The 17,627-nt window shown below is 54.2% G+C and overlaps 1 protein-coding gene across 3 annotated transcripts in view; it reads left to right on the forward strand.

Moving 5' to 3' along the window:
- The window catches only part of SMG6 (SMG6 nonsense mediated mRNA decay factor), a 108,135-nt gene that overhangs the window by 33,465 nt on the left and 57,043 nt on the right, over positions 1-17,627 (forward strand). For all 3 annotated transcript variants that reach the window (XM_065036954.1, XM_065036952.1, XM_065036953.1), the window contains exon 11: positions 17,411-17,527. In XM_065036954.1, the coding sequence (XP_064893026.1) occupies positions 17,411-17,527 (117 nt within the window). The remainder of the gene's footprint in view (positions 1-17,410; positions 17,528-17,627) is intronic.

The raw sequence follows: 17,627 nt of genomic DNA on the forward strand, positions 1-17,627 counted from the left end.
TGGCACAGTTGCTGGGAACTGTCGGCGCCTTTCCTTTCAGGGAAGGAAGCTGTCTCGGACTTGAGACATATCAGCAAAGTTCAGGTAAAATGCTCTTGGCCCAGATGCGTCTTCAGAGTCTCGCTCTTGGGCTCTTGAGGCTGGTGGCAGCAATGTTTAGACCAAAGTCTTCCTTTGCTTATTCCCCTCTGTTTCCTGTTTAAAAGGCAGATTGTCACATATTTGGGGATTTATTTACCGTAATTGGAGTTATTTTCCTGGCTGCTGGCTTCTGCCCTCTGATGCAAGACTCCTCAGCGAAACGTGTGTCCAGAAAGCCATGTGACTTTTTTTTCCCCTTGCCCCAAGTGCCAGCAGGAGATGCAATAATCAACGCGCTGCAGGGAATTTCCACTCGCAGTTCAGGTTTCTGAAATCTAGACGTTGGCTTCGGAGGCAAAAAGATCGAGTAGGGCTTTGTGGCAGGGAAAGGAAAGGTTTCCAGCGAAACCAAGCGCATGCTGGTGTGTCAGACTCTCTAGTCCTGCCCTCGGACTGAAATACAGCAGAAGTCCCCGTCGAGCAGTGTCAGATGAGCTCGCTGGGGGCTTCTGCCCGTTCTGCCTGTCACACGAGCAGATCCTTACGTCTGCCCTTGAAGCTGTTCCACCAAACGCAGAGTGATGCCGAGATCTCATTTCAGGGCAACAAACAGAGGGGAAGTGATTTGTAATCACAAAGCTCGAGTCCGCTCTCCAGCCAAGCTTCGGCAGCCTGAGCAGCGAGTCGGGACAGAGCCGGTGACAGGCGAGGTCATGTCGGAGGGGGACAGGCCAGCTCTGCGAACGCCGAAACAAAACCATTATTTCGATGAAGAAGCAGCGTCGCTGTATAAAATGAAAAGCAGGAAACGGAGTGCTGGCACGCGGTGTCCGTCTGTCCTGCTGTAAAATGAGAAAGGAGGTGCCTGAGGCAGCTATCCTGGGGCTCTGCCTCACCCCTGCTTTGGTGGTAGAGAAAAGTGGGGTGCCAGGGAGCCGGGTTGCACCAGGTGCAGCAGCTTTGCTGAAGCTTTAGATGTTTGCACCGTGACAGGAAATCCTCTCGCTTTTAAAGAGAAGTTTCTGACTCTTTAATGTGCGTTGCGCCTTTGATTTCCTCGTGCTTCTAAGCAGCACCAAGTCAATTACTGTATTTCTGCTTAATTCTCTCAGAGAAACGTTGTGTAATTAGGCTAATTATGGTGCTTTGTGAAGTTGTAAAACTCCTGATTGAGCTTACGGGGCTGTTTTATAGCCTGCCAGGTGTAGGCAGGGAGGGCTGCCCGCCCCGTGCCCTCTGTGGGTTTGGGCACAGGCTGCCAGCTCGGTGAGGGTTGCATCCTTCCCAGGGACTGCCCCATGGGTGCTGTGGGCTCATCCCCTGCCAGCTCCGTCCTGCCCATGTCTGCTTGCGGGCTGCAGTCCCTTGAGGAATCGGATGCCTGGTGCTGGGGGGACTTCAGCTGGGGGTGAGCACCCTCAGGGGCTCATTGGCATCTCTTCTTGCCTTGGTGCTGAGGTCAGGAACCGCGGCAGAGCCAAGGCTGTGTTTCCACTCTGAAGTGTATCTGCAGCTAGGAGGTGACCCCACACAGGTTTACGTGTGGAAAACTTTCATTTTCCATAATTAGGGTCTGCCCGAGGCTGCGTGTGCCCCAGGTTCTCGGCAGCACGGCACTGGGCTAAGTGATGGTCAGCAGAAAGGTGAGGAGTTAAAGCAGCTTTTCAGTGCATAAAAGGGGGCAATGAGAAAGATGGGGACAGACTTTCAGCAGGGCCTGTTGTGATAGGCCAAGGGCTGATGGTTTTGAGCTAAAAAAGGGGAAATTCAGGCTAGATGTGAGAAAGAAATTTCTTGCAATGAGGGTGGTGAGAGCCTGGCCCAGGTTACCCAGGGAGGTGGTGGATGAACCATCCCTGGAGACATCCCAGGCCAGGCTGGACGGGGCTCTGAGCAACCCGAGCTGGTGAAGATGTCCCTGCTCATGGCAGGGGGGGCACTGGATGAGCTTTGACAGTCCCTCCAACCCAAACCATTCTGTGATTCTATGACTTGTTGAGCATGTTACCTTCAGGAGTCACTCTGGCTAACGTGATGCTGAGACCATCTTCACAGCCAGCGTGGACCATGGCAGATCAACCCCAGCCAGGTGACAGCACTGAAGGTACGTGGCCCTTCTCTCATTGAAGGCTCGTTTCTGATTAATGTTGCTCATGATGGCTGTGGTTAATGTGACCATAGGGCTGTCTTATAGGTGACATGGAGAGGGCACAAGTGATTTGTCTGTCCCCAAGGCTGGCACAAATCTCTGGTGTGTGCTCCAGGTCTCCTGGAGTGGGACAAGAGGCAGACAGGAGTGTGTCACCGTGGGGTGGGAGGGAGATGCCCCATAGGGATGGGTTCACCTCTGGGGTTTCTCTCTCCTGGGAGTGTGTGGTCCCCTGACCCAGCCCCGGTGAACTCCGGTGCAGGGAGCCGAGCGGGGGAATCTTGTGTAAGCAGCGCTTGCTCTCCGGGTAATGGCACCGAGATGGAGAAAGAGGCTCCGGCTGCCAAAGGCGGGTTGGGAACAGCATAAACCCTTCAGTGCCGGAGCCCGTGGAGCCAAGGTCTGACAAGACCTCGTGCCTGGTGCTGGGACCGGGGCTCGTCCCGCCCGGGGGGCCCCACCGGCGCGCGGGGCCGTGGCGGGGAGCGGCGAAAATGCCGCCACATGGGCTGGTGTGCGTCTCTGGGAGCAGGCGAGGCGGAAACGATGCTCCGGGCCCATCTGCGGGGAGCGGGAGACGCGCCCCAGCTGGTGCGAGGCCCTGGCAGCCCCGGGAGCTGCCGTCTGTTGGGGTTTTACTGCTGTCTACGTTGAAACACGGCTTGGGAAAGGGAAGGAGGGGGGGACGTCAGTGGCACTGTGCCAGTCCCGCTTCGCCTGGCCTTCTCGTTCCTCTCTCCTCCTCCTCCTCCCCGCTCCCTCCAATGCTTTAAAGTCACATTTCCAGGCCAGACATAGAATTAATCTCTGGGCACTTCACATTGCTGGCAGCGCAAAGCAGGATGTGGGATCTTTTTTTTCTCTCTCTCTGCGTCTTGGCTGACTTTTTTACCTCTCGAAGAATTTGGAAGGGCCATGAGATTCCCCCCGCCCCCCCTCGCCTCGGTGCCGTGCAGTTTTTCAGCACGCTGATCACCCTGCTGTGGCTTCACCCTAATAGATTTCATATGCTGACACAGTTGACATCAGTACCAAACTATTTTACATGTGATCTGGTGTATTTCCTGAGGAAATCTGCAAGATATTTATTAAGAACTAATAAAATAAACCTCTCCATGAGCTTTTAGGTAGTTTTCAATTTTTCATGTCTCTCTCGTTTCCTCTTATCAATGAGTTTCTATTTTCTCCCTCCTCTCTGACCATTGCAAAAGGAAACAAAAATAAATGTTTTAAACCGTTCCTGAATGGACACTGGGAATATTTCTGTAGTGATGTACTAGCAAAGTTGTATTTTTAGTGCCGTATTGTCAAGACTAAAAATATCCCGCCGCAGTGCATCCTTTTTATAGGGTTTTGTGTGCGCGCGTGCGTGTGCTGAACGTTGTACAAGTTTGCACCAGCGTGTAAGGTCTGTGTCTGTACTACTGCAGCGCTGCCTCCCCATCGCAGCTGGACTCCATTAGGCCTCGAAAATTAAAGTAATCCTGGTTAAGAAAGGGGAAAAAAAGATTAATCAATCTCGCAGAGCCGCGTTTCCCCAGCTGAGCCTGGATACCTGCGTGGCAGCTCTGCTTTGAGAGACTCCAGCAGCCCGGGTTGCGTGGGCCGGCAGCGCCGTGGGACGGTGGTTTTGCCACGGAGGGTGTTCCCGGCCGCCGCAGTGGAGCGGGGGGTGGACCAGGGGGTGTCTGGCTGTGGGTTTAGTCACCCAGTGGGTTCCTGCTAGTTTTTCACGTTCAGGGAGCCCTTTGGGGCCGCGCTGCACTGGTGAGCGGGAGCGTGTGTGTAGCTGGGAGCAAGCTGGATATTTCATGTTTTTAGAGGAATTTTCTACCTTTCTGCTATTTCTGTCTCCTTCAATTAAGTGTGTGTGCAATGGAGAAAACCAAAGGTGGCAGCTGGGCTGAGAAGCCGCTTCCCCTCCGTCCCCCGCAGCAAAGAGGGGGTGACCCCCACTCCGAGGGCTGGTCCCCGGAGCCGTGACGGGAGGCAGCTCCGTCTCCGCCGCACGTGATTGCCGCGGCCATTTCCAAATCGAACGTCCTTGCCGGTTTGCGTCCGCAGATACCCAGCGGCCGTTGCTCTGGTCCCCTGGACCAGCCTTGCGTCACAGGTGGCGGGTACCGCGGCTGACGGGGACCTGACGGCCGTCCCCGCAGCCCCGTACGCACGGCACGCGGCGTCCGATCCACCGGCGCGTCTCACGCTCCAGCCGGGCGCGAGCGTTTCTTCCCCCCCCCACCTCCTCTGAGTCACTCGCCGCTTTACTCCGCTTTTACTCGCGGGTGCTTTGCTTTACTGTCTGCTGCCGTCTGGAGAGAGCCGCAGCCTTTCAGCTTCCTGCAGAGCAGTTCGCCGAAAGCAGTAATTAGGGCCCGTAAAAATTTATTTTATTAGCGAGAAGTGTTGGTGGGTAATTGGCCATAATTTGAACCCAGCCAGATTGGAGATTAATAAAAATATATATATATATTTTAAAAAAAAAAAAATCACAGATCTTTTTACCAGAAGGGCCAGGGCTGTTTCTTGCAAACCCTTCCCGAGGAGGGTGGGATGGGACGGGGACGGCGGCTGCTGCGGAGCGGGCGGCCGGCAGCGAGCGCCTGTGCTGTACCCGTCCTTGAGGGCGTTTGACACTGGCATGGGAAGAAAGGAAACCTTGTTTTCCAAGAACTCTGCTCTTTCTCAGCTTGATAAGCATTTAAAATAAAAGCTGCACAATTGGAATTGGCAGAGCATCCTCATTCTTTTGTCTGTCTGTTTATTTTTTTCCCCTCATCCCTCGACATGTGTGCTACAGCCCACGGTTACTACGCCCCGCAGAACCCCGGCCTGGAGCTCTGCAGGCGCACGCCGAGCTCTGCCCACCCCCGGCCTGGCTCTTTGAAGCCTGGCAGAGCAGCAGAGACCCGGCTCCATCCCCAGTCAGGCCCCCGATCTCCAGGACACTGAAATATTTAACAAAATGTATGTTTTCAGCCTCTTTCAGTTCCCCCTTCACTGGCAGGGCAGCAAACCCAGGGCTGTGCCTGGAGCGGTGGTTTTGGACCCGGACCGTGACCGCGCTATATGGACCCGATCGCTTTGGTGTTTATAGACTTTGTTAGAGCAGCGTGAGTGTGGCCAGCGCGTCGGAGCGTCCCGTGGGCTCATCGCGACGGTCGGTGTCAGCGATTGGAGAATTAACCGCTCGGGGAGGAGGGAAGAGCCGAGCCCCTGCACACATGTCACGCTCGGTTACTGCTGGTTGAATCAGGGAGTTACTTCAGGTTACTAGTCCCGGTGGTTTGGTGTAAGGGATGAGGGTGTTACTTCAGGTTAGTAGTGCTTGTTTTTTGCTTGGCAGCCCCCGGGGTTGGAACCTGGTGTAGCTGTTTCCCAAGGAATATTTTTGGTTTGAAAACTGAAGGTCAGCAGTTCGCGAGCGCTGCGCTTGCAGCCAGCTCTGTGGTTCGCCGTGTGCCACCGGGCCAGCAGCACTTGAGATCCTGATCAATTGATTTGCAATAATATGAAACCACGAAGGGCGACTGCCAGTTAAATCTCCCCGTCTCGCCCCATTTTCCCCACCCAAAAGTGCCTTTCTGCCCATATCCCCTTTCTCACTGCCTGTCTCCCTCCCTCCCTTTCGACTGTGTATTGGAGCTTTTGTCTATCTTTTTCCATCTCTCTGTCTCTTTTCATAACAGATTTTAATAATGTTTTAGTTAGTTCCAGCCTTTTCCCTCAATGGATCCCATTGGAAAATGCATTTGAAAGGAAACAGTTATACACTTCCCTTCCTTTGAAACTCTGTTGGCACCTTTTCCAGTGCAGTAAACCATACAACATGGATTTTCAAAGTTTCCAAACACAGACATGCTGGCGTTAAATTTATGAAAAAATATTTTATTCGGCTGTATAGTAACTATGAGTCTCGGAGCTGCTGGTCACAGTGAAATCGAAGCTCGCTTTGGAACTGCAACAGGTTTTCAAATCTCTGCAGGAAACGCAGCAGCTCTGGCTGTACGGGAGCCCATGCTCCCTCGTGCCCTCATGGCAAGAGGTGTAGCTGCAAATAAAACGGGGTGTTGGGGCACCCCGGCGCTGAGCCCCCCACCCAAGGGTGCAGCTTTTGCATTGCTGGGAGCTGTGCAGCAACGGGAGCTGCAGCGAACCTCAGGGTCGTGCCAATCGTCTCTCAAATCACAGGGGAAAAGAGGAATTTGGCATAAAACCGTTATGTCTTATGCTTGTTAGTGAAATGTAGAAGGTTGAGGCTTTTTAGTTACTGAGTCCCGTGGCGGCGGGGGCTCGATAGCCGGTGCGGGTGTGCGTGCTGCAGTCTGCGCGGGGTTTTGGGACCCGAGGCTCCGGCTACACACCAGTTGTTGGAGCACTGAGATCGTATTTCCTAGTACGGCTGCTCGGATGTTAAACGTCCTGGAATGGTTTGTCTGTGTGCTGCGGGTTTGTGCCCGTGGTCTCAGCCCTTCCCGTAGGGAATTGCTGGCGTGACACCTGAGAACCTCCATGTGCATGACACCACTCGGAGCAGACGTTTTTCCGAATTTCTGCAGGAGACAGCAGCTCCCGTTCACCACGAGAGGTCGGGTGGGTGAATCTGGCTGTGTCCTCACGAGCAGGGCTGCGAGGGGTTGTTTCCAAACACGGCAAACCCCGGAGCCTCTGCTCGTCAGCACCTCCACGCACTTGAGGTGCGGTGTAATGCAGATAAAGGCTCCTGTGATGGACGAGATGATGACGTGGCAAAGAGATCCCAACCTCAGTTTTCCTGTTGTCCTTTCGCTTGTAAAATTCCTTTCTCTTCACGTGGGAGTTTTCCAGAGAAGTTGCTGATTAAGTGTTATCATCATGTTCAGTGCCACATGGAGCATAGGAAGAACGAAAAGGTTCAGGTTCCAAATAATTGGATAGCGTAAACTCACTGGTGTCTGTCTTAAAGCATCTTGGGTTTGGATGTCTTTCTGCATGGTACCTCTAGCGCGTACAGATGGGGAAATGCGCTTAAGGAAAATAACAGGTTTTCTAGTTTTTTGACTGCTCACCTTGAAATGTAGGAGATGTTCTTCTAAAAACATAGTCCTTCAGCAACTGCATTTGTTTGTATTCGAAGCAGAGTTGCCCAGTGTCTGCAGATTCCATCCTCTCTGGGTCACCATGGCCGGCCAATGAGTGGGGGATGCGCAAACACTGACCATGAGTGTTGAGAGTGGTTGAGGTGATTTCTGGATCCCCTTGGGAGTTCATGACCAAGGCAAAGACAGAATCTAGTTCTCCAGGGTAGCACTGAGCCATCTTAATCCCCCAAACGTGACCATGTCCTGTAACCCTCAGCCGTACTGAATACGTCAGAAGGCTCTGCAGGAGGGTCTCTGCTGACTGTTAATTTTCTCTGCTGACTGACAATGATAATCAGAGAGGAGAAAAAGTGATATGTCATTAGGACTACCTTGTAATGCATAAGTATGATGCATTTAACTCAAAGTTGCATAGATGGCTCTAGGTCTGGTGTTCCTGACCTTCCGGTGCTCAACTTTGTGTTCATGTAATGGTTTTTGTACATTTAATTCCCATTGTTTTTAGAAAACCAAGCTCCCCCGTGGAACGGGACTGACCTCAACTGGGATCTCAATTCACCACACCAGCCTCTGCCAGGGCAGGGACACTGTCACCCTCTGTGCACACCAGAGCAGCCTGGGGACGTGGGGAAGGGGCTCTCACCTCCATTGTGCTGCTTTGGCCCCTGTTTCTACCTGCCCTCTCCACTCTCCAACCTGCTTTGGCTGCTGATTCCCTCGCCTGTCTGAGCAGACGAACCAGCTGCTGCTTCGGTCGGAGTGGCACGTGAGTGCTGATAATGAGCACCCGAATTTCCACAGGGTGCTCTTGCTTCCCTTGGCAAAGCGGGGCTGGCTGGAGGTGGCAGAAGGCACACCCAGACCCCACCACTGTCCCCTGCCAAACTTCTGGTTCCTGCTCAAAAGTGTGAAGGTGCTAGGGATTTTGCTGAAATGGTCAAAAGAATTTTTAACTTGAGAAGAACAATATATTTTCCCTAACCTCATTCTGGCAAATGGCTGAACCTTTGTAGCTGAAATTTTCCCAATAAATTTAGCTTGAAGAAAGCTTTTGGCCTGAAGGATTTGCAGCCTAAATGGTTAAAGTTTGGCAAAGTTGTTAGGAATTAAAACCAGGGTCTTATAATGGAAAGTGTTAGGTAAGCTTGACTGTAGGCACAGCGGCTGGGCTGTGCCCTGCTCGGAGGGGTGTCCTGGTGCTGGGGGGCTGCTGGGGAGACTGGGCAGGGGTGGTAGGTGAGGAGACAGTTCAGGCCTGCGGGCATCCCATGGGGACCCTGGGATTTACCGCATCCCTGGAGCTGGGGGTGGGGGCATGGGTTTCGCTTTACGTTTTGGCATTTGCTTTGTGAGGTGACATACTGATGCTCTGGTCCCTCAGGAAGCTGTCAAAAGAAGAGCAGCAAACGAGTGAATGTGTTGAAATGGGAGCTCTGCGCTTTGCTGTTCCTGCCCTATCAAACGCCGCTTTCTCCGAACACGCCTGTCTGCAGGCTCTTTTTAACTTTTACTCCAGGCTTAAAGCGCTCACTGAGGTTCACAGCAGAGGGGGCACGTTCCGGGCTGTCAGTTTGCATTTGCTGCCAAAGACGTGCCCACCTCCAGCACGGGGCCGGGGGGCTGGAAAAGGCTGCCTCGTGTTTGCTGCCATAGTCCTAGTAAAACTTCACTTGGGGCTGGAGTAAATCTCTTGGAAAGCTCTGTTCACACCTCCTCCCCCGTTGTAAATAACATCTGACACAATTATGGTTGGGCGCACGCAGCTCCTGGGTGGGATGCTGGTAGCAGCGTGCCATGCCGGCTCCCCTGGCAGCCCATTCCCCCGACCACACGTCCCGCACAGCATGCTGGCTTCCCTGGCATTTTCGGGGTGAGGTTCATGGCTCAGGCTGTGCAGACGGGCTGACAGGTCTACCAGACAGAGGACGGGCCGTCAGGGGTTTTCTTGTACCAGGCTGCATGGTCCTGCCTCACTGCAGTGTTCCTACTTCCCTTTTACATGTCTGTCATCCACATTTTTTCGCATTTTGGTGCAGCGTTCCCTGTTTTGTCCACACATACTGAGCCCTGCTCGCCTTTGGACCCTTTCATCCTTGCAGCCACTTCAGCCCCATCCTGCTTGTGCAAGAGGCAGCTGGTGCCAGAGGCAGCTGGTGCCAGGCTGGTCTGGAGCTTTATACACGCTGATGAGCTGCCTGTCCAGCTTGGAGGGACAGGCTTTCTTACGAGCTTGCCAGGAGTTACGTATGTGTGGCTTTGCCAGCCTTTTAGCTGCCAGACAGGTCGAATTCGTGTAGCTGTCAGTTGTTGGCAGCAGAACCAGCGGCTCTTGCAGAGCCTCGAGGCTAGGGAAGGTTTTGCTGTGCCTGTGTCCTAAGTCCTAGCATTAGCTCAGCCACTTGGAGCGGCACTGGTGAAGGCAGCACTGAGAAATAATAGTTTATCTGGTGATTCTGCGGGCTTTGCCAGTGTGGGTGAGACTGTAGGTGCCTTTGCTGTAGCTGTGATGCTCTGGGACTGGCGTGTCCCTGTGCGAATGGGGCTGGTGAAAGTAGGAACCGGCTCCCTGGGCAGGAGAAGTGTTTGTGACACTGCCTGGGGTGATGGACACGCAAACCTGACTCCTGCGGCCTCGCTGGGGCCAGGGGTGCCGAGCAGGGTCCTGGCCCTGCCAGCCGGGTCAGGCACCCCGAGCGCGGAGGGAGAGCTCCGAGTGCTGCTGAGTGCAAGTGGAAATGGCTTCAATCTGTGTTTTGACTGATGGGTCTTTTCAGGAAATTTCTGAGAATAACATTTCTAAAAATGGCTGCTTCTTTCCACTGATATTTCCTGGAAAAGGCTGCAGTTAATTTTAAACCACTATCCTTTTCCCTTTTCAAGTGGAAATGGCTCTGTGCTTGTCCTCGAGGGCTAATGTCATTCTTTCTGTCCTAGCCCGGGTGCCACCACCCTGACCTCCTTCTGCAGGACCTGCTGGTCTTCCGGGGCTGCAGAAATTGGGGTGCTGGGGGCACACTGTGCACATGTCCCTGTGAAAATGAATAACTGTCTCTCCCTGAGTCACTTCAAAATTATATTCTTCGTTAGTGACTGCTGGCCAGCCCTGAGTAGGCAAGAAAGCCGTCTCTGAAGTCATTCCCTTGCCCAGCCTTAAGCTCTGTTCACGAGGGTCAGGAAGGATGTATGGAGCTGGTTATCGTGCCTCAGGTGCAAGGATCCAGCTCAGCATGTGGATCCGGGGCTTGGGGACGGTCAGAGCTGTCCCCGGAGCAGCCAGAGGGAGCTGGCAGCACAGAGCCATCCCGTCAGCAGAGCACGGCTTCCCCTGTGGCTCCCGGGCAGGCTTGCTGCTTCGGGTGGGAATATGTCATTAATTTTTATACCTTCCCCTGTAAACCATCGACCCTTTTTATGATGTCATGAGGGATTCCTTAATTTTGCAGCTGCTTCCTGGTTACGTCAGAGAAGAGCCTCCCGTCCTCGAGCCCCGCGCTGCAGTCCAGGACGGCTGGAAACAAATGAAGTGTTGAATATCTAATGGCTTCCACAGGGAGAGCTGCTCCATCCTCCCCAGGCCCCCGGCATTCCTCACCTCCTCGGCCTCCCTCCTTCCCTCCCTCGGACAAGACGGGGTTTCAGCGTGGAGCAGAGGGAGCTCCTGGGCTGCCCCGGCTGCTTTGGGAACACGTGCGGCGAGTTCCCCGGTGCTGCCGCGTGTCGTGTCTGGGCGCTGCAGCCGAGATCCCCCCAGGTCCTTCTTATCTCTCCGTGGGGAGAGGTCAGTGTGGGAAGGTGGATTTGGGAAATCTAGGTTATCACTGCGATCTGAAGGGATTCAGCCCTGTGTGCTGCAGGTGGTGTTCAGCTCAGCTGCTGGGCTGTATTGGAAGGACTGGGGCTGCCGTCATGTCTGCTGCCTGTAGATCCCGAGTTGGGGAGCATCTTTCTAGAAAGCTGCCCATCATTGTTCCAAGGCTCTTTGCAGGGTATTAGCCAGTGCTGAGCGAGTGCCTCCGGGTTCCCAGGCTCTTTCAGGGGCAGATGAGTGTGTGTGTGTGACTCGCCGGTTCCCAGTGGAGAGCTGGGAGTGCCCATGACTCACAGGTCCTCTGCGAGGGGGTGTCGGGAAATGCCCCCACAGCTGTGAGCATCCTCCTGGCTTTGCTGCTTTGTATTCCTGTTGGCTGTGTGAGGTCTCCACCGCGGCAGCAGGACCAGCTGCCTGGACTGGGTGCTCCCCGCAGACATCCCCATCCCGGTGGGCTGCCCCACCGCGCTGCCAACGCCATGTCTGGCGGAGGGTGACTCACAGGGAAAACACTTTTGTGTCTGGGCGATAAGAGAGCAAAGCAATTGCCTTCAGGTGGTGTCAGCATGGAGGTGACTGGCCTCTGTCTCCTTCCCCGCAGGGCAGCAGCCGCTGGTGAATCAGTTGTCTGTGCCCGGAGCTGCTGACACATCAGCTGGTGCTTTAGGCACCGCTCGCCCATCGCCGAGCTCCTCCACCTCCTGCCTCCTGTTTTAGAATCATAGAATCATTTCAGTTGGAAGAGACCCTCAGGATCATTGAGTCCAACCATAACCTAACCTAACTCTAGCACTAAACCATGTCCGTAAGAACCTGGTCTAAATGCCTTTTAAGCACCTCCAGGGATGATGACTCCACCACTGCCCCGGACAGTTTTGCCATCCTCAGGATTGTGTCTGGCGACCCGTTCGTTCGATTGCCTTGACATCTGTTTCTTTACTGTGTCACCAAGGAGGGTGGGTTTATCTGTTGTTCTCCGGGAGCAAAGCCCGTCTCTGCTGCTGGGGGGACACTTGCCGCCGCTGTCACTCCAAACGTCCCAGTCTGGAGCTGCAGCTCAGGTTAGGACAGGGAGGCCAGCGTGGAAACTGAATCGCTTGATCCTCTCAAACCTTGGCTTAGAGTGGTCTGGTTGCCTGAATGAAAGGAATCCAGTCTCCTTTGGGACTCTAACGCCCATTGGCTTGTTTTAACAGCACAAGATTCGGCTCTTGTGTTGCGTTGGCGGGGATGGCCTCAGGAGCTTGTGTGCTGCTTGCTTGGGGGTTGCTGCGACTCGCACTGCTGCCCTCCCCTGCACCCGCTGCCCCGTCCCCACCGGTGCGCCGCAGCCAAGGCCACCTGTCCCGCCCTCGCTCTGCCCCGATTGTCCCTCGCAGGATTTCCTTCGGCACATGGCGCTTGAGCGGCCGCGAGAAGCTTCCTCCAGCAGCTCCTCTCCTCGGAGGCGGCTGTTCCTCGCATCGCCTGCTCTTTTCCCATTCCCATTTCCTGCGGCTGGTTGCATTGCCCTAATAGAGGTTTGGCATTGCTGTTTTGCACACCCTAGTGGGAGAGGGGATGTGTTTATCACTTTTCCTGGAGATTATCTGTTTAAGCACTCTCTGACAGTTACAATAACAAGGGCAGCGCGTTGTGTTTCCCAGCAAAAGGACACTCGCTGCTGAAAGATGTATAGCACTAATTAGAAATACATAACATCCGGCCACATGGCAGCCTTCTCCCGGCCGCTCCATTTCCTGAGCTCAGACGACTTTGACGACAGTTGGTTTATGTTTTCCATGAATATAATGTTCTCAGAGAAACACAAATTTCTCCCCGCTACAAAAGTCCCCGTTCTCTCCGTCTCTCTCTCCCCCCTCCCCATGCACCGTAGCCTGTGTGAAGCAGGTAGATTTATGGCTGCAGAAAGTCCAGGTCGGATCCCGCTGCTGGCTGGGTTGGAGCAAATCTCACAGCCCCTGCATGGGACGTGGCTGATCCCAGGGACACGCTCGCAGAAGGTGCTGCCGCCGACTGACCCACCCCGCTCTCCGCAAAGGAAACTGCCTCCTGGTAGAAAAACAGCCTCTTCACGCACACCAGTACCCGTCTGAAAAACAAAACACAACCAAACACTCTTTCCTACATGCAAAGAAACAGGGAGAACACTTCTGCAGTTCAGAGGGTTTTTGTCATCTTCAGAAAAACCACCCATCCCAGGTTCCCAGGTGATTTTTCTCTGCGCTCGCAGTCATCAGTTCCCATTTTTTCCATCCCATCCCCTCTCCCTCGTCTCGTTCTTGGGCTCTGCTTCAGAGCAGATAGCCTGGGCGCCAGCTGGAGGAGTCTGGGTCCGATCTCCAGCTCGCAACAAGCAGCAGTGATGAGGACAAGGACATTTTTTCAGAGGTCCCCACGTGCAGGATGGGAGCAGGGCAGTTGCTGTGCTGAGTGTAAGGCGGGTGAGGTGTAAGGGCGGTTAGATGTAAGGAAGATGGAGCATGCTCGGGGAGGTGAAATCTTAGAAGGTTTTAGCTGCTGAAATGAATTCCTATTGAATATGGAAAAACTGCTGTGTTTCAGATGTTTATAGCTTGGCCAAGTGTGGACAGATTTCTAGTAGGACATGAAAACTCTCTGTTAAAAAGGTTATTCTGCAGCAAAATCTCAGGTCCCCTTTCCAGGATTTGCAGTTGCTAGATTAGCTCAAGGAAAAGGTTGTGTTTTTTTTCTAACAAGGGTAAGCCACTATCTTGTTTTCTAGCCTTATTCTCACAACTAGCCGAACTCTTTTGGATAAAAATTTCCGGAAGAATTCAGGCTGAGACAAGCACCCAGCATGGAAAATTCAGCTCTGATAGTTAAAGTCTGAGCCAATTGGAAAAAGGGTCTTATGAGTGGCTAGTGTCAGGCAGGCTTAATAACACGGTGCTCAACCCCTGCCTGCAAAAAACTGTCAGAGTTCGTGTCCCGCCGGCCGGTCCAGTGTCTGGAGCCCCGAACTCTGTGGTGGGTTTGCAGAGGGCTGCAGGGCTCTCACTTATTTTTCAGGTGCAGACAGACAGATCTTTGAGGCAAATTCAGCCTCTGAAGTGTGCGGTAATGCAAATTACCCAGGCTGTTTCGGGCTGCAAAGTGTTTGATGATATTCCTGCTTGAAAATGCTCTGCCCGCTCCTTCCTAGCCCTGTGCAGCGATGCACGTATCTCAGAGTTATGCTGGTGTAGCTGATGTGGGGCTACAAGTGACTGAGAGACAGACCCAGCTTAAGCAAGCTCCCAGAAGGTGGGTTTTTAGGCCGGCTCAGCTCCCTGCCGTGTCTGCAGTGTGGCTCCGTGTGTCGGTGCAGCGTGCGGTGAGGGTACGTTGATACCCGAGTCAGACTTGGCTGCAAACGCTGCGAGTTCTGAAGGCTTGACCTTAAGCTGTGGTTTAACGAGCAGTTATTTAGGTAGCAGTGCCAGCTTTACCCACCCTCCTCTCCCCCCACACAGCGGCTTTGATGGCGATGGCACAGCTGAAAGGTGACATTTCTAACCCCGATGAGCTGCGGGATCTGGTTCTGCACAGACGAGAGCTGTGAGGTGACGTGGTGACAGGAGCTGTTTAACTGGTTCCGGCATTGACAGGGACATTTGTAATGGTTTTAAACTAGAAGAGGGAGATTCGGGCTAGAGATAAGGAAGAAATTTTTTCAATGAGGGTCGTGAGAGCCTGGCCCAGGTTGGCCAGATTGGTGGTGGATGAACCATCCCTGGAGACATCCCAGGCCAGGCTGGACGGGGCTCTGAGCAACCTGAGCTGCTGAAGATGTCCCTGCTCATGGCAGGGGTGGCACTGGATGGACTTAGAAGGTCCCTTCCAACCCAGACCATCCTGTGATTTGCCTGGTTGCGAGGGGAGAAGGTGGAGGGGGAATGTGCTGTGGTTGCTGGTGCACAACCTGCTGTTGTGCTGGACGATTTCCTGCAGAGTGTCGCTTCTGTGGCTGCTGGTGGCACAGAGGAGCCACGTCTCTGACCGCTTCAGGGCCTGTGACCTCATGGCAACTTCTTTTACATGTGATTTATGTCCGTAGTTGGCCTGCCCACCTCCATACCGTGCTCTGGCTGCGCGGTGTGGCGGGGTGTGAGTACAGGAGGGTTATCTGATTACAGCCGAATTGGGGTTTCAGGGGAGGAAGCGGAGTGCAGGTTTGTGGCAGCTTTAGATGATGGGATGCCAGCGATGCCACCTGTCAATGTCCCTGGCAGCAGGTTTTTGGTGACTGCCTGCAGGGATGGGGTGCAGGATTGCCTGCGGACCTGATGCTGTAGTTCGGCTTCTCCTGCACCCGCTGTGCATCTGGGGAGCTGACCTCTGAAGTCCATCAGTGCTGCGGCAGCACTCGTGACCCTCAGCATCACAAACACCTTTTTAGGCTTTGCCTTTTTTGGAGGGGGAGGACTCAGCTTTTGCTCCAGCCCACCTTGGGGGTGACTGCCAGTCTGGCTTGAGCACAGTGCCTGGAGTCCCTGGGGTGCTGCCCCCAAAGTGGGGGGTTCCTGCTGAAAAGCCCAGAGCTTTTTACCCACCTGGGAAAATCACCAGACTCAGGTGCGGCAGCTGTGGTCTTGTCATGTGCCCGTTTAAGATGGGAGGTGAAGGGAGTCCGGGCTCTTGCCCGAGCGCGGGAGGAGGGAGCATGGGGAAGACGACTGTAATTTCTTCAACTGGACTGTGGCCAGAGCACTGAGACTAACACTCTTAATTGTGGGAAAGGCTTCATGAAAGAGATTTACTGTCCCAGAGTGGTCACATCTTTAGTTTTATATTTCCTCCAAAAGCTGACAGCCCCTGCAGTACGGCGCTTTCTACCATTGCCCTGCGGCATGGCCTCAGCCCTGGTTCGGGGAGCAGAGCACCCAAATTCAGCTACCAAGGCCCCTCTGTGCCACCCCGGGTTACCCTTGGGGGTCTCCCCACTGGGTGCTGATCTCACTGGCAGCTGTAGGAGCTGGCCAAATCAAGCCTGCAGATATCCCTCCTATTTTTTCCCATGTTTTCTAGGTGTGCTTTAGTCTTTTTCTGGTTGTTTTTAACCTCCCCACCCCATTGCTCTGAAATAATTTGCACTTAAAAACCCCACGTTTGTTCTCTGTGCCTCAGGTGTTTTGCCAGCCCCAGCTGGAACAAGGTCTCAATGTCTTGCTTTAATCCTCTTGCCCTTTGCCCAAAATTTCTGCTCTGCCGCATCAGGGGAGTTCAGCTTCCACCACCTTCTCCTCAAACTGATGCTCATGGCTGTGGCAGAGGTGTCGGGGAGTCAGTATGTACGTGTTAGTGTTGTCTGTGCAAATCCTTCACCTGGTTTGCAGCAGCTTTTCTCCCCATGGCTGCAGGGTGGGGGCTGGAAGCGATGTGCAAGCCAGTGAGGGGCTGCTCAGAGACCCCCGAGCAGTGCCAGAGCATCCCATCCCACCGGGGAGCATCTCTGTTCTCCCCACACCGCTTCCCTCCCTCCGAACAAGCCCCCAGCCAGCTGCTCCCCCCCACATCTCAAGGGAGGGTGTGAACTGGGGGGCAGAGGGGATTCAGAGGGCAGAGACTGCCCGAAGGGATTTAAAACCTTCTGGGAACAGGCAGCGCAGTGCCTGAGCGAGTCGGGCAGGCTGGCAATGCCCCATGCTGCTCTCAGCATCGCTAAATGGAACCCACGCCCAGCTCCAGGCAGTTCCCTCGAGCCAGCTCCCCGCTGCTCCCAGCAGCCTCAGAAGTGGTTTCTGGCTGGGTGTAGATGTGCCGGGGGGATTTGCTCTCACTTCGAGCCGGCTCTGTTTGGAAGAGCTGTGGTCGTGTGGCATCTACTTGAGTAACAGCTTCAATTTAAGCTTTCTTGACAAGCTGTTGTGTGACTGGTGAACTAATGGGAGGAGTCCCCCTCCTCAGCTGCTGAGGTTAAGACTCCAGCAGGGACAGAGATCAAACATGCAGCTAATTACCCTTTTAACACTTAAACATACCCCCCTCCTTCAGGGGAAAGCATCAGCTCCAAACAGCAGCTTCTGTGCTGGAAGCCCTGAGTGCCGGCTTGGTTGGGCTGGCTCAGCACACGAGGTGGTGTCAGGCATGACATGGGCAGTGTGACCACAGCCGCTTCCCGTTCCAGAGCAGCTACTTACCACCTTTTTCCTCCCTACATGGAGCAGCTGAGCACAGGAGAGGTGTGAGATCCCTGCCTCATGCGGGATGCAGAGCGGGAGGCTGCGAAGGCGAAGCACGAAGGAGCATCTGCCCTGCTCCCCGCTGAACCCCGTCTCTGTCTCCTAGAGTGCATCTCGGAGGACTGCCGCTCCGTCATCCAGGAACAGGCCACGGCCCTGGGGCTCTCCATGTTTGCCCTCTTGGTGAGGAGGTGCACCAGCCTGCTGCGGGAATGCGCGCAAGGTAAGGGGTTACCGGCAGTGTCCACACAGCTGCTCGCAAAGCAACCCAGTGAGGTTCAGACCCTCATTCCCTGTTATTTTGTACAGGCCTTCCCATCTGC

The sequence above is a fragment of the Columba livia genome, chromosome 20, assembly GCF_036013475.1.
Source record: "Columba livia isolate bColLiv1 breed racing homer chromosome 20, bColLiv1.pat.W.v2, whole genome shotgun sequence".
NCBI lineage: Eukaryota > Metazoa > Chordata > Aves > Columbiformes > Columbidae > Columba > Columba livia.